Raw genomic sequence first — 13,278 nt, 5'->3', positions numbered from 1 at the left:
CGGGAGATTAATATCTTGAGAAAAGTAATGCCCCAACTCTGCTTGGATTTTAAGCCCACACGGAGCAAATGAGCTGTTTGCGTTATTGGCTCATTTTGGCTACGTCAGTTCTGGTCTTCATTCAGACCTCCCTTCTCCTCACGGTTTCTCTGTTTTGATGTTCTGCTGCTAAGGCTCGTGTAACAGCTAGCACTTGCTAAGATTTCATAGCTGGACGAAGCTCTTGCACATAACGCTGTGTTTTGAATTCGCTGTGATGCTCCAAGATGTTTCACTGTGTGCAGTTTTACAGAAGATAAATTGAACTTGGCAAAGGTCTAACCCCAAATCCCAAAGAAATAGCAGCACTAGGAGATTTAACCTTCATCTTCAGATTTTGGGGGTGTCTGGTGCCCAGAGTGATGCATCTCCTTCCTCTCAGTGCCTGCCTAAATTCGCTGATTTAAGCATGTTGTTCCATTCAAAGAAATCATACAAAGTAATAGAGTCAGATTCTCTCTCTCTCTTTTTTTTTTTTTTTTTTGGTGTATCCGTGCCGTGTGTCGCTGGAACCTTGGTCAGAAGGCTGAAAACTCTCTGCCTGACCATAATATGATTTGTTGGGGACTCAGAAATGGACTTGATCAACTGTTCACACATTTCTCATTCTTGCTTCTTAAACTCAGAGACCTGTAGTTCATTCCGAAATATCCACCGGGGGTAGGGGGATACGCATGTTGTATCATCTCTGAAGGCGTCCCGAAGCCCTGCTCCATCTTGAATAACCGCGTTTTTGATCTCCTTTGGCTTCTTGCTTCCTGAGGCCTCACATGGGAGAATGTCATTAGAACTATTTTCTTGGCATCAGAAAGAGCCCTTGGTGTAATTATGCCATCTCAAATGTCTTGATGCATTAGACACTCAAGAATGGTGGCTACATTAACTGGTTTTGAGTATGTCAGCAATCCCAAGTGTTTTCTTTTTAATCAGAAAATCGTTATTTTTTTACTGTTTGACCAGCAGCTATATTTGCCTTGCACTTCACTTTCTTCCTTCATGCGTCACAACGACTACAGGTTTTCCTGAACGTTTGATTACGTATTAGGACAGTTATAATCCAGTGCAGCTGCTTCAGGCTGTGATGTCCCCAAGTGTGTCTCTCCAGGTGCAGTCTGCTTTGGAAGAAAGTTGTTGGCTGTCCTCTGACGGGAACTTCCTGCTTTCTTTCCTTTGTAGGCACCACCATAGCACTTGTTATTCTTGCCTTGGGGTTTCTGCTGTCAGCTCAGGTCTCCCCGCGCATCACTTTCAAACCGGTGGTTCCGTCTGGCCAGAACACGACTTGCACAAGATACAGGTGAGATGCCCTTCTGTTGCCTTTCCCAAACTCCCTGGCACTTTGGGGTTTTGCCTGGAACTCTTCTGAAATTTGGGCAGAGATGCTACCGTGTATGATAGGATCTTTTATTTATGGCTAAAAAATGTCCCATTGTGCCTGTGAGTGGGCACAGTGTTTTCTGTATTCAGTCAGCTGTCAGTGGTTGATGCCTTGGTTGACTCCATGTCTTGATTACTGTGGATAATGCATTAGTAAACATGAGAGTGAGGTATGAGGTTAATACACTGATTTCATTTCCATTGCACATATACCCGATAGTAAGATGGCTGGGTCATACTGTATTTTGACTTGTCGTTTTTTAAGGAAACTCTGTACTGTTGTCTATAATGGCTTTACTGACTTCCTCCCCCTAAGCAGGGTCCCCACCACATACACACACAGGGAACACCCCATTCTCCATCAAAGCTGTGAAATCTAACTTGGAGGGGGGAGTGAGGGTCATGGCCATATACCTTAGGGAGCTGCCTAGGATCCGCATGGTCTTTGAAGATCTAAGTATTAAAAGATAAAAAGCAACAGATCGAACAAGTGTCAGCAAAGGCTCAGAAATTCACTCGTAAAGATACTCGGGTAAACGTGGATCTGTCTGGTTCTGCTTCAGACTCGGAGCTTATCCTGTGTGAGAGAAATTGGGGAGAGAGGATTTGAGGCCGGAGAGACTGCCCAGAAGTTCCGTGAGGGAAAGACTGAAGACCTGGTGCCGGGGCAACTCCAAAACACTCCCCAAGTGACCTTGGCAAGTCACTGGTGTCCTCATCATTCCAGGGCTGAGCTCTCATGCAGAGGAAGTCCAGGCCCTGTGGGCTTGATTGCCCTTTGGTAGGCATGAATGAGGTGAGACACCTGACCTCTTGGGGAGTTTGAGGTCACCTCTTTGGGAATGCAAGGAATTTGAAGGTCCTGCTTGCTGAAGGGTTCCTTCACCACTGGCGGTGCCTGCACAGGGTCAGCTGTTTCAGCTTGCAGTTCTCTGTCTTTAGAGACCCCTGCCAGGTGACATGCATGCATTTTTCTTTGTCAGAGGCAGGGGAGACCCTGCATGCTGGTTCACTCCCAGATGCCATCAATGACTGGATCTGAGGGCAGGATACAGAACTCCCACCACGTCTCCCACTTGGGTGGCAGCGACCCAGCAACTTGAGCCATCACCCCTGCTTCCCAGAGTCTGTAACAACAGGATGCTGGGATTAGGATCTTGGACCAGGAAGCAAACGTAGGCCCTCCAGTGTGGGATGCATCTTTTTACCCACAGGCTTTGTCATCTTGAGCTTTGCATTCAGCATACACGTGGTAACTGTGGGCCGTGGACTGGGCTAGATGCAATGTCATTCACTTTACACCCATTCACAAGTCAGGCTCAGAGAGACATTGAAGCTGGTATAGAAGCTGGCTTTTCAGATTATGTTTAGAATTGGGCCCATTGGAATAAAATATCTGTCGGCACTTGGGGTAGCCTTTGGTTAGCAAAAGGATTCACGACAGCGATGGCTTAAGCTGGAATAAAGCTTCTCTCTCAGGTCAAATAAATTCAGTGGGGGGAGTTGGGACTCAGATGCTACTGTCATCAGGCTTCCAGGCTCCGGTCCTTTCCGCTGTGTTGTCCCAGCATTCCTCATGATCGGCAGGTGGGCCAGGGAATTCTTAGCAGCGCCTTACAACTAGAACCAGTTCCCCATGGTGTCTACCTGAAATCCACCCAATACTTGGCCCTGCCAGACATAGTCTCATGGCCATGTCTAGTTGTCATGGAGACTGGGCAGTAGCTTCTTTTATTGCTTGGTTAGGAGGGAGAGAACAGGCCACAATGTGCCACCTTGCACAGAAGGAGGAAGCACATTGTACATTCCAGCCACTAGAAACACGTGCTAAGACTAGGGCTGGGGAAGTTGTTTGTTTTGTGGGACCTTTATCGGTGTTGCTGCTGGAAATCTGTGGACCCCAGTGGAAGTCCACGTGCTTTCACAGTTCAGCTCCCTTTATAGTCTTTGGGAGTCTAAACCAACTTTGCAGGAGACAGGAAATGTGTCTACCTTATGTGCTGTATCTCCAGCTTTGCAGTGGAAAAAGACTCCTGTTACTTTCTTTTCCCTGGCCTCTGAAACCAGTGAGTCAGCTGCCATTGTTAGGTTTCTTCACCTGTTGCAAAGCCACACTCAGAGCAGCTCCCTTTATGACCTCATCAGCCCTGCGCGAGGCACTTTATTGGGAGCCCTTGCAGATCCTTCATCTTTCAGCAAGACTGACATGCATGCTATTATTTCCAGCATTTTTCTAGTGATGCTGAGGCTTAGGAAAGTCGAATTTAGATCACATGATTGGGTGGACAGTAGAGCTGAAAAGGATGGTCCTATCTCTCTCCAAAACCCAGCTCGTAACCACCTCCCTCTGCGCTCTGGAGTTGAGCATTTCCGCACGCACCGTGCACCTGCTGCCACAAGCCACTCGGGAAAGAGGCAGTGCTTCACTGCTGTCAGCGGCCATAGATCTCAAAATACCCGTTACTCTGTGGACATTTGATCAGTGAGGAAGTATTTACTCAGATAGGTTGGAAAGAATAGTACTTTGAACGCCACCTCTTTTCTGTTGCTGTAAAGATAATTAAGGACAAAGTGATTGTCCATTTATGGAAAATGTAGATAATATATAGTCAGATTTTAATTTGTGATATTCCAAGGATTACAGCTAATTAGTTCTGAAAAACAGTGGCTACCATTTCTAAATTTATAACCTAGAAATCATTTCTAACTACTTACCAGGTGTGCTATTTGCATTTTTGTTTTTTAATGTTAAAAGCCACGAATGTGCATGAATCCACCTTAGAAGCTAACATCATCCCCAAATCAGCTGCTCTAAGGAGGTGTGTTCCCAGAGCAGATTTTAGGGAAGGCAAAATTCCAGCCATGTGGTTAGCAACAATCCGCTACTACTAATTTAGGGGGAAAATGACTATTTTGTACCATACCGTTGGTTTTTAAGATCAAGTATCAAAAAGTGTGAATGAATCAAGATTTGGTGATTTTTCAAAATGTTAAACACAGAGTTACCATATGGCCCAGCACTCCTACTCCAGGCACTGGCCCAAGAGAATCCGAAGCGTATATTCGCACAAAATCCTGTCCGTAAAGTCTTGAACATTTGTTCCTAGCAGTATTAGACATAATAGCCAAAACAGTGGAAATAATCCAAACATCCCATCAGCCGATGAGTGGGTGGACAGAATGCAGGATGTGACAGTGGAGTATTATACAGCTGCGCACAAGGCCTGATGAGCTCACAGAGGAGTCAGCATGCGTGCAGGGAAGAGCAGGCTGAGGAACTCTGAGAATGAAAGAGCACATGTGGTGTCGCTCCGTGTAGATGTCCAGAATAGCAGGAGCCGGAGCGCAGACGGCGGGGACAGTTGCCAGAGGATCGTGGGAGTTGTGGACTAGGGAGGCACAGGATGGTTTGCAGTGATAAAGATATTCTGAAATTGCATAATGATGATGCACAACTTCTGCTTATGTTGAAAGTTTACGGAACGGGAAACTTTACAGTTGCTAGAATAGAATTTCTATGAGTATGGCCAATGAAAGATCCGAGTTTAGAAGGATGTGCCGTGATATCGCCACGTTGCTGCACTAAACGTTGCCCCTTCTGTGTTCATTTTACTGAGTAGAAACAGCACCTCGTGTGGTGTCTGCAGAAGAGACTGCGGGTCCATCCCAAGTGTGGCAGCAGTCGTCTCTTTAATTACACTCATCCGCTTTTTTTTCAGTGGAATACCTTTGAATTTCAGATAAACGCTGTGAGTTCTTGCGCGGGATTTGGAGCCCAAGGGCCCACGCTGGAGATGGGAGTGAGTCCCTGCACCTTCGTCCCTTGGTTTCTCATCTGGAAAGCAAATGCTTGTGCACACTGTGGAAACTAGAGTCCCTGTGTTCTTTCCAGTTTTAGGTTTAGCTTATTCCCTTCCTATTTCTTATCTCATTTTCCTTTTAATGAACTCCTTATAAAAATCCGCACACAAGAAGTGGCATCCTTGGCTAGCTAGGAATCCCGTTCTGCTACATTTTTTGTGTCCTTGCCCTGTGGCTGGCCTCTCTTGGTCACCTGCACCTAGGGGAGCATGAAGCATTGCTCATAAAACCAGCACCCAGGAGAGCAGCCTCTTGGCAAGGTCACTTCCCTGTGGCATGCCAACCTTTGTTCTAAATAGAAGAATGCTTCTTTTTCCCTCATTCTCATAAGAAGTGCCAGGGATTACAAAAGTTAAATCTTGGAGCTGGAGTTGTGGCACAACGATTTTAAGCCTCTGCCCGTACAGATGGAATCCCATATGGGTACCAGCTCGCTCTGCTTTTGGTCCAGTTCCCTGCTAATGCTCCTGGGAAGCCTGCAGAAGATGGAGAGAGAGTACTTGGGGCCCTGCACTCACTTGGGGAGACCCACGTGGGGTTGTTGTCTCCTGAGTTCCTCCTCTCCATTTGGGGAATCAACCTAGTAGATGAGGGTCTTGCCCCTCTCTCCCTGTGCAACTCAGCCTTTCAAATTAATTGATCAGTCATTTAAAACAAAAAATACAAATGTGGTGCAGGCTGTAGCCCTCTGCAGGTGCAGGCTCTTTCCTTCTGCTGCTGCTGTCTTGCTGAGGGGAAAGACTGATGTATCCCATTTGATTCGTACATTCAATGCTTGCAAATAGCATCTTTAGCCTAAAGCAGCTTTAAACCCAAGCTCAGCTCTTAAGTACCTTTGACAATTAAACCTCCTTTCCTGTCATTTGATTCTAAAAATGACTGCTTGCTTCACCTCCACCCACCACCCTGTCACATCCTTTTCCAGAACCAGCAGAAACAGGTTCCTGTACCCGGAGTGTCATGCTCCATCCGGTAACTGTGTGGGACCCCTGAAGGGGAAGGTCTGCCTTGCAGTGAGCCGGGACATGGTAGACCTGCCAAGGACTCCACTCCCCACTGCACACCAGTCGGCCATGGGCACTGGGAGCACTGAGGTCGCTGAGAAAAGTGTCAGGACGAGTTTCCTGGGTCTGACCCATCAGCTAAGGGTTCAGCAGCTTATATCTCAGAGACGAATCCCCATTTTGCCAATTCCTTGTATTAATACCTTCTTACTACTTGCCTTATGACTGTAAGATTTCAGCAAGCCAAGCACACCTGCTATTTCTTGCCTTGAAATCAGCAGTTAAGTGAGTTTTTGTGAGATTGCAGACTGGACGTGTATTTCAGTGCCATTAAAGTCTGGATGAACTTAGCAGCAGGCTGTATTCCAGCTTTGTTGTTTCATGCGAAGTCTTGAACTGGGCAGGTTCATGGAGACTGTGTGCCAGGAAGAGGTGGCTACCATGTAATCTAGAATTCAGAACTCAGCCCAGTCACTGTGAAAGGGACAAACCAGTCTGACATCTGCTTTCCATGGGCACAATTTTGATCTGTGCTTAGAATATTATTAGCACCATTGACTTCGTGCCAATGTATGTCTCAAAGATAGACTGATTTGAAAGGGAAAGTGACAGGAATAGAAGGAAATGTTTCATTTGCTGGTTTGCTCCCCCAGTGTCTGCCACAGGCTGGGCTGGGGAACTCCATCTGGGTCTCCAACATGAGAGGGACACAAACACCTGGACCATCATTAGCTGCCTTCCCAAGCTCCGTGAGCAGCAGAGCAGCTGGAAGCTGAGCTGGCCCTCTGATGTGAGGCGCTGGGGTCCCAAGCAGTGGTTTGTGGTGCCGCGCCACAGTGCAGGTGTCATCTGCCAATACATTTACATTATTCACCTTTATATTTAGTAAACATTACAGAAGTCCATCAGCTCAAGTTCAAGAAACTCTTAATGAGAAAATTAGGATTAGAAAGTTCTCTCCCAATAGGAGAAGTCATACCTTTTGTGAAATACCATCAGGTAGAACCATGGTTGTGATATTTGCTCTCTAAAAGGTCAATTAGCAGATTGCTGGGATATTTAAGGTTTTGAGTGATTCTCTAAATGTCAGGTGGAAGTTAGGAGTTTTGTTATATTTGTGAAAAAAAAAAATTGGCACGTAATATTCTGTGAGATAGGGAAGAAACCCAAGTCCATATGCGGGCCTCATGGGAAGTCGTGTCTCACTCAGGATGTCAGCACTGCCCCGGAGGGGCCCCGTGGCTCCCCGGGCTGGCAGGATGGGGTGTACCCCTGCTGAGCTGGAGCACAGGAAGCTAGAGAGCTGGCGGCAGGGAAAGGGCTTCTTTGTTTTATTTCTTTTTTTTTTTTTTTTAAGATTTATTTATTTGAAAGGCAAAGCTGTACAGAGAGAAGGAGTGAGACAGAGAGCTCTCCCCTCTGTTGACTGTAGCAGCCAGAGCTAGGCCACTCCAAAGCCAGAAGTCATTCAGCATGGTCTTCCATGTGACTGCGGCAGCCCAAGCACTGGGGTCGTCGCTGCCTCTTTCTCGGGTACAGTAGTGGGGAGCTGGATGGGAAGCAGAGCAGCCCACCCTAGAACTGATGCCCCTAACAGATACTGGTGCTACGGGTGGTGGCTTCTCTGCTGCCTTCCAGCAGCAGCCCACGCTTCATCTGTACATTAACTATGCTTTCTGTTTAGGGGAGAAGAAGATAACTGGTGGGGCAGGGTGTTCTGTATCCTGGAGGACTTGGCCGAGAATCACCTTGAACTTCACCTTTACTGGGCAAGAGGGTGAAGAAGTGTGGGACCAGAGTGGTCTAGTTCATGTCCTAGTTGAAGGCTGAGAATCTGTGCCTGGCGCCTGCAGCTTGGTCTGTGCAGTGTGAAGCAGAGGAGAGAAGGAGCTGTGCCTCACCCATCCCAAGGGCTCTGGGCGGACACGCCTGTAACAAACAACCCATGAAGCAGAGAAAAAAACGTGACATCCTTGCTTATCCAGAATTGTGTGTGATGTAGGCAGAAAAGACCCACAGACTTGGGGGTTGCGGGGGAAAGGCTGTGTCCTTACGCCTGTCTGAGCAGAAGTGTGATGGGAGAACATGCAGGGACGACCGTGATGAAGTAGCAGAACCCAGCAGGGCCTGTTTGTTCTAAAGCTTGCTGGCCTCCTGGCATGAGGGCCACGGAGCCTGGCTTCAGGAGAAGCTAGTGTTCTTGTGACCACACTCGGGAAAAACAGCAGGACGAGAAGGTCAGAGGGCCCAGGAACATTCTGAACTGCACCAAGGAAAAGCTGTCTCCTAGGAGGGTTTGGAAAAGTAGGGGCTGGATTTGAAGCAGGTTGTGGGTGTTTGGGATGTCTGGTGTGGAAACAGGGAAGATTCCCCGTTAGGGACGGGTGGTGTTTCCCACGGCTGTAGGAAGCCAGCCACAGTTGAACACTGTGTATGTTCCCTGGGCGCATGGCCCATGGGTGCTGATGCTGGCTCAGTGAGCAGCATCCTATGGGCGAAGAGACGGGCAGTGGGAAGAGCCACTGTCGTGTCCTGCTGGGTGACCACTGGAGTTTTCCCAGGAACGGGTCCTGGGGCAGGAAGCATAGCCGTGAAGAAACTGCAAGAACCCGGGGGCATCTGCCACTTTTCCTGTGAACGGCAGGAGAGCCGCTCCGCTTTGCAGGTCACTTGACTTTGCTTGCTCCTGACGCAGGAAGGTATAGAGAGTAAGCAAACAGCTGGGTGGTGGGGAGGGCAGCCGTGTTTCCTGGTCCCTGTTGTCAGGGTGTTACTGTCATTTGCTTCTGCACCTGTTTCCAATGTGGCAGGGTCCTGGCATGTTCGTCTTTACTGTCTCTGGTGCTCTGTGCATGTCTGCCGTCTAGGAAGTGTTCAGACATGTCCAGCGGGTGCTGGGAACAGCGAGAAGACTGCCGTGTAAGCAGGCTGCAGGCTTAGGTTAGCCTCCACACCGGGGTGTGTGCAGGACAGGCTGGAAGAAGGCTACCCTTTTTTCCCTATACCCGCTTCTTTTAAATTAAAAATGGAATTAATACTCAGTATATAGTTGTTAAAGGTGCACATGTATACCGAGGTGTTAATGTGGCTATATTTGCGTATTAGTGTTTTTAACTTCATTGGTTTGTTTTTAACTGATAAGTGGAGACAGGGTGACCTCCCATCCTAAGGTTCCTTCCTCCAGAGTCTGTAAGTAGCCAGTTCTGGGTCAGGCCAGAGCCAGGAGCTGGGAGCTCCATCAAGTCCCCGCTATGGGTAAGAAGGAACCCACTACCTGAGTCAGGAGCCAGGGCTGGGAACTGGATCCAGGCTCTGAGACACCAGTATCCTAACTAGTGTCTCAACTGAAATCAAACACCTAGCAACACAATTTTTAGAAGAGAAGAGATATCTAGAAGAGACAATCAGGAAAACATAATGCTTTGATACAGTTTGACAGGCGAGGAGGTGCCAGTCTAATTTGGAAACAAATGTCAGCAGTTTAGAAAAGCAGACGTTCATCTACCCTGTGACAGCTGAACACAGCTGTGCCGAGGTCCTCTGGTCACAGCCTGCACTCTCTTCCAGAATTGCTGTAGGGTAAGGGGGAGATGGAGGACTGGTTTGTTGGTCATCTGTGATCCAGCTCGACACCTGCCACTTGCCCTGTCCCAGGGCCCCAAGCCCAACCACGGAGCAGAGTGGGCGACTCAGGGCTGCACACCGCTTCCATCGTGTCGTGGGTACCTGCCATGGCTGCATGTGTGACCACAAATCTTTGTTGTTCCCAGTTACTGCGATGAATGCATGCTGGATCCAAACTGTGGTTTCTGCTACAAGCTGAACAAATCCACTGTTGTCGACTCTTCCTGCCTTCCTGTCGATGCGGCGTCTACCAGCGAGGCAGCCTGGGGCAGGTAAGAGACTTGCAAACTGCTGGAGAGTGAGGCAGGGAGCTGCAGTTTGCTTCCCATGTCCTGGGGTGTGGTGACTGCTGCCACTGCATACTTCCCACACGCAGGGGCACAGAGGTAGGCCCTACTTCCAAAGACTTGCACCCCAAACCACCTGGCCTTGTGAGATGCAACAGTTCCTGGTCTAGAATTATGAAGATTTTGAATTTTGCTTAACAATAACTGCACGGGTTTGCGATCACTTGCAGCTTTCTAGGTTCACTGGGAAAGTCTCCCCATGGAAGCAGGCATCTTCTCCCCCTCGCCAGAAGTCTGAGAGCCTCACAACAGAGTGTGGGAAATAATACAGCAGAGTGTGGATAGCTTCCTGCGATAAATGCATTTCACTTCCTTTATGTTAAAATGAGTCTACCCATTTCACTCTTAGGTTGTTGTGGTGGTTGTACGCCGTTTGTCCCTGGCCTGTGGCTGCTGTAGGGAGCAGTGAGACAGAGCTGCCCTTGAGTAGGAAAAATACAGAGAACAAAGATGACTTTGATGCTCAGGGAATCTTCTAAGAGTGGCTCAGTGTCTGGGCAGAAACAGAAAAAATACCAGCCAGGCTTTGTGATTCTCCCGCCAAGGTTGGCCTTCGCTGGCCGTTACCTCCGGTTTAGCTAGTAAGAGGCGTTTCAGGGTGAAGAACTGAGGCAGTTTCTCGGTCAGACATTCTGATCCATACTCCTGCACTCTTTCCTGCCAAGATGCAAAGTGAGACAGAAATGGGGTTCCTGAGACAGCCTCAGCAAGATCAGCAATACAGGAAATGAAAAGAGAGAGGAGAGAGAGCAAGAGAGAGAGAAGTCCAGAGTCACAAAGACAAACAGTAGTGGTTGTCAGAGAATTTGCAGAACCAACGAACTTGGTCAGTGGCAGCGGTGGGGACAGCCTGGCCCTCTTACTTGGTCAGTGGCAGTGGTGGGGACAGCCTGGCCCTCTTACTTGGTCAGTGGTGGGGACAGCCTGGCCCTCTTTGAGCCCCAACTGGCATCTGTCAAGTGGGCCAAATCCCACTGCTGTGTTGAATAATAGGGCTGCTGTGAAGGTTAAATAAGTGCATCCTTGAAGGCCATTAGGGAAGTGCCAAGCCCTGTGCAAGGATATCCTGCGCTGGGTTTGTCTTCCTTGTGTTTCTAAGAAATGTCAATAACAAGCTTTCTGGATTGCATTCGGCACTTGCTGAAAGATCAAGCCACGGAATCCTTATAACCCCTCAACTGCCTTCTGGAAGACAAAACCATTGGATGCTCACCTGGCAGGCCTGCTGACCGCCTTCGGGGATCTTTACAAATGAATGTGCTGGCTCAGTGTGTGTCTCCTGTGAAGTAGCATTTAGTGCTGGAATAGCTCGGTATATTCCCTGCTTCAGCAGACACTCGGCTGCAGCCCCCGCCTGTTGCCCGGTTGGTCTCCTCTCCCCAAGCAGATTTAGTCCACCTGCTCCCCTTGCTGGAAGACCCTTTAGGAGTCCCTGCCTCCGTGCTTTTCCTGTTGCTGTGCCTGCTGCCTGCAGTCGGCCCTCCCTCTGTGTTTCATCCCTGCCTGATTTCCGACAGTCAGTTTGCCGTGTTCCTTGTGGTTTTGGTGATGAGCCGTGCCTGGTAGCGCAGCAGTGCTGCAAGGGCCTTGCTGTGAGCCTCGGATCGGTGCTGGCTGATTGAGAATGCTTTTCAAAATTGTTCTGAGAAGTGCCCAGCACAGTTCCACAGAGCTGCTCCTGGCAGGGCAAGAAGAGCATGTATCTGGTGATGGCGTAAGACCAAGTGCGTCAGCAAACTGCCAGTCAGAGAAAGCAAAGCAGAAGTCTTTTGAGCAGCATACAGGTCGAATGGCACTGTACAATGATTTAGTCCGTATTACTTTTCAAAGGGGACTTGACTGTGCGTTCCTCCTGGCAGGACACGCCTGCCCTGAACGGCAGCTGTGTGGTGTGTCTGTCCTTCTCCTTTTTCCAGAAATCACTGCAGGGCCCCGTGCCTTGGGGCTGCTACTTTTTCATGTGCACAACTTGGATGCAGCAGCCTTCTCTTTGGCAGCATTGACACGCTGTGTGCTACAGAGGATTTCAGGTCAGCAAACCAGGGCACCTCTCGCTTTCCGCTCCCTCTCTCTTACACAGTTGTCCAATGTCTAAGTGGGCACAGCATTCAGATCTAAGACACGTTTTACCAGTTTTAGCCAAGTGGTCCCAGTGATAATTGCATTTCACTGCCTTTTTCCCCCATATCTTAGATTTCTTTTGTGCTCTTTATTCCCCCCCCTCAGTTCATACTCGCTTTGTAGTCTACGCGTTTTCACTGCAGAAGATTAAAGGAGACCCCAAGGTCCTTGTTGTAAGAAAGAGGTACGGTCTCATGCCCAGGTGTCACACGTAGAAACGAGGCTGTGGGGCAGAGTGCGCAGGAACAGGGATGGGAACCACATGCGAGAACAGAGCTGGGCGTGCAGGCGTGATGGCGATGCAGGGGGCGGGGGTACGTTTTCATAAAAGTGGAAATTGCAGGGAGTGAGTTCGTGTGCATCCTGGGCTTGGTAATGACTTTGGATCATTACAAAGCAAGGCAGCACTCTCTCTTACTATGAATAAAAAAAAAAAGCATTTGGTAGCAGCATGGTTTTATGCTTAGACAATAAAGATGAACTAACTGGAGATGAATAACAGTTGCGTAGTTGAGTGTGTGTTGTTTACAATGTCTGCTGCCACTTGAGGGGAAAGGGTTTTATTTCCCTGGTCCATTCTGTCTCATTTATGTGCCTGCCCTGGCCTGGGAAAGGATGCAAAAACCAATTCGTATCATTTCTAAGCCAGAGCGTACAGGTTCAAGAGTGCTAAACTCTGACTTGACGTAGTTGTATTTCTCTATGCAATAAGGGATCCCCAGATACGAGGCACTGTTGGCTTGGTTACACAGTAAAGACAATGTGAAGAAACCCGGCTGACCTGAGTCAGACGCGTGGGGTGGCAGGAAATGCAGCTGGCCATCACAAATCCCTCGGAGTTCTGTGTTGGTTTGCTCCTTCAGTGTCACCTGTTGAAATTCCATTGTTCCTTTTATCAAAGGAAG

At 48.5% G+C, this 13,278-nt stretch overlaps 1 protein-coding gene across 1 annotated transcript in view; it reads left to right on the top strand.

Moving 5' to 3' along the window:
* Positions 1-13,278, top strand: part of SLC2A13 (solute carrier family 2 member 13) — a 112,776-nt gene that overhangs the window by 89,457 nt on the left and 10,041 nt on the right. The window contains exons 6-7 of the mRNA XM_040978883.1: positions 1,216-1,336; positions 10,052-10,177. Of these exons, the coding sequence (XP_040834817.1) occupies positions 1,216-1,336; positions 10,052-10,177 (247 nt within the window). The remainder of the gene's footprint in view (positions 1-1,215; positions 1,337-10,051; positions 10,178-13,278) is intronic.

Source organism: Ochotona curzoniae, unplaced genomic scaffold (assembly GCF_017591425.1).
Source record: "Ochotona curzoniae isolate NIBS_2020 unplaced genomic scaffold, NIBS_Ocur_1.0 contig_2927, whole genome shotgun sequence".
NCBI lineage: Eukaryota > Metazoa > Chordata > Mammalia > Lagomorpha > Ochotonidae > Ochotona > Ochotona curzoniae.
The sequence above is the reverse complement of the archived record's forward strand: the minus strand, read 5'-3'. Positions and strand labels throughout refer to the sequence as shown.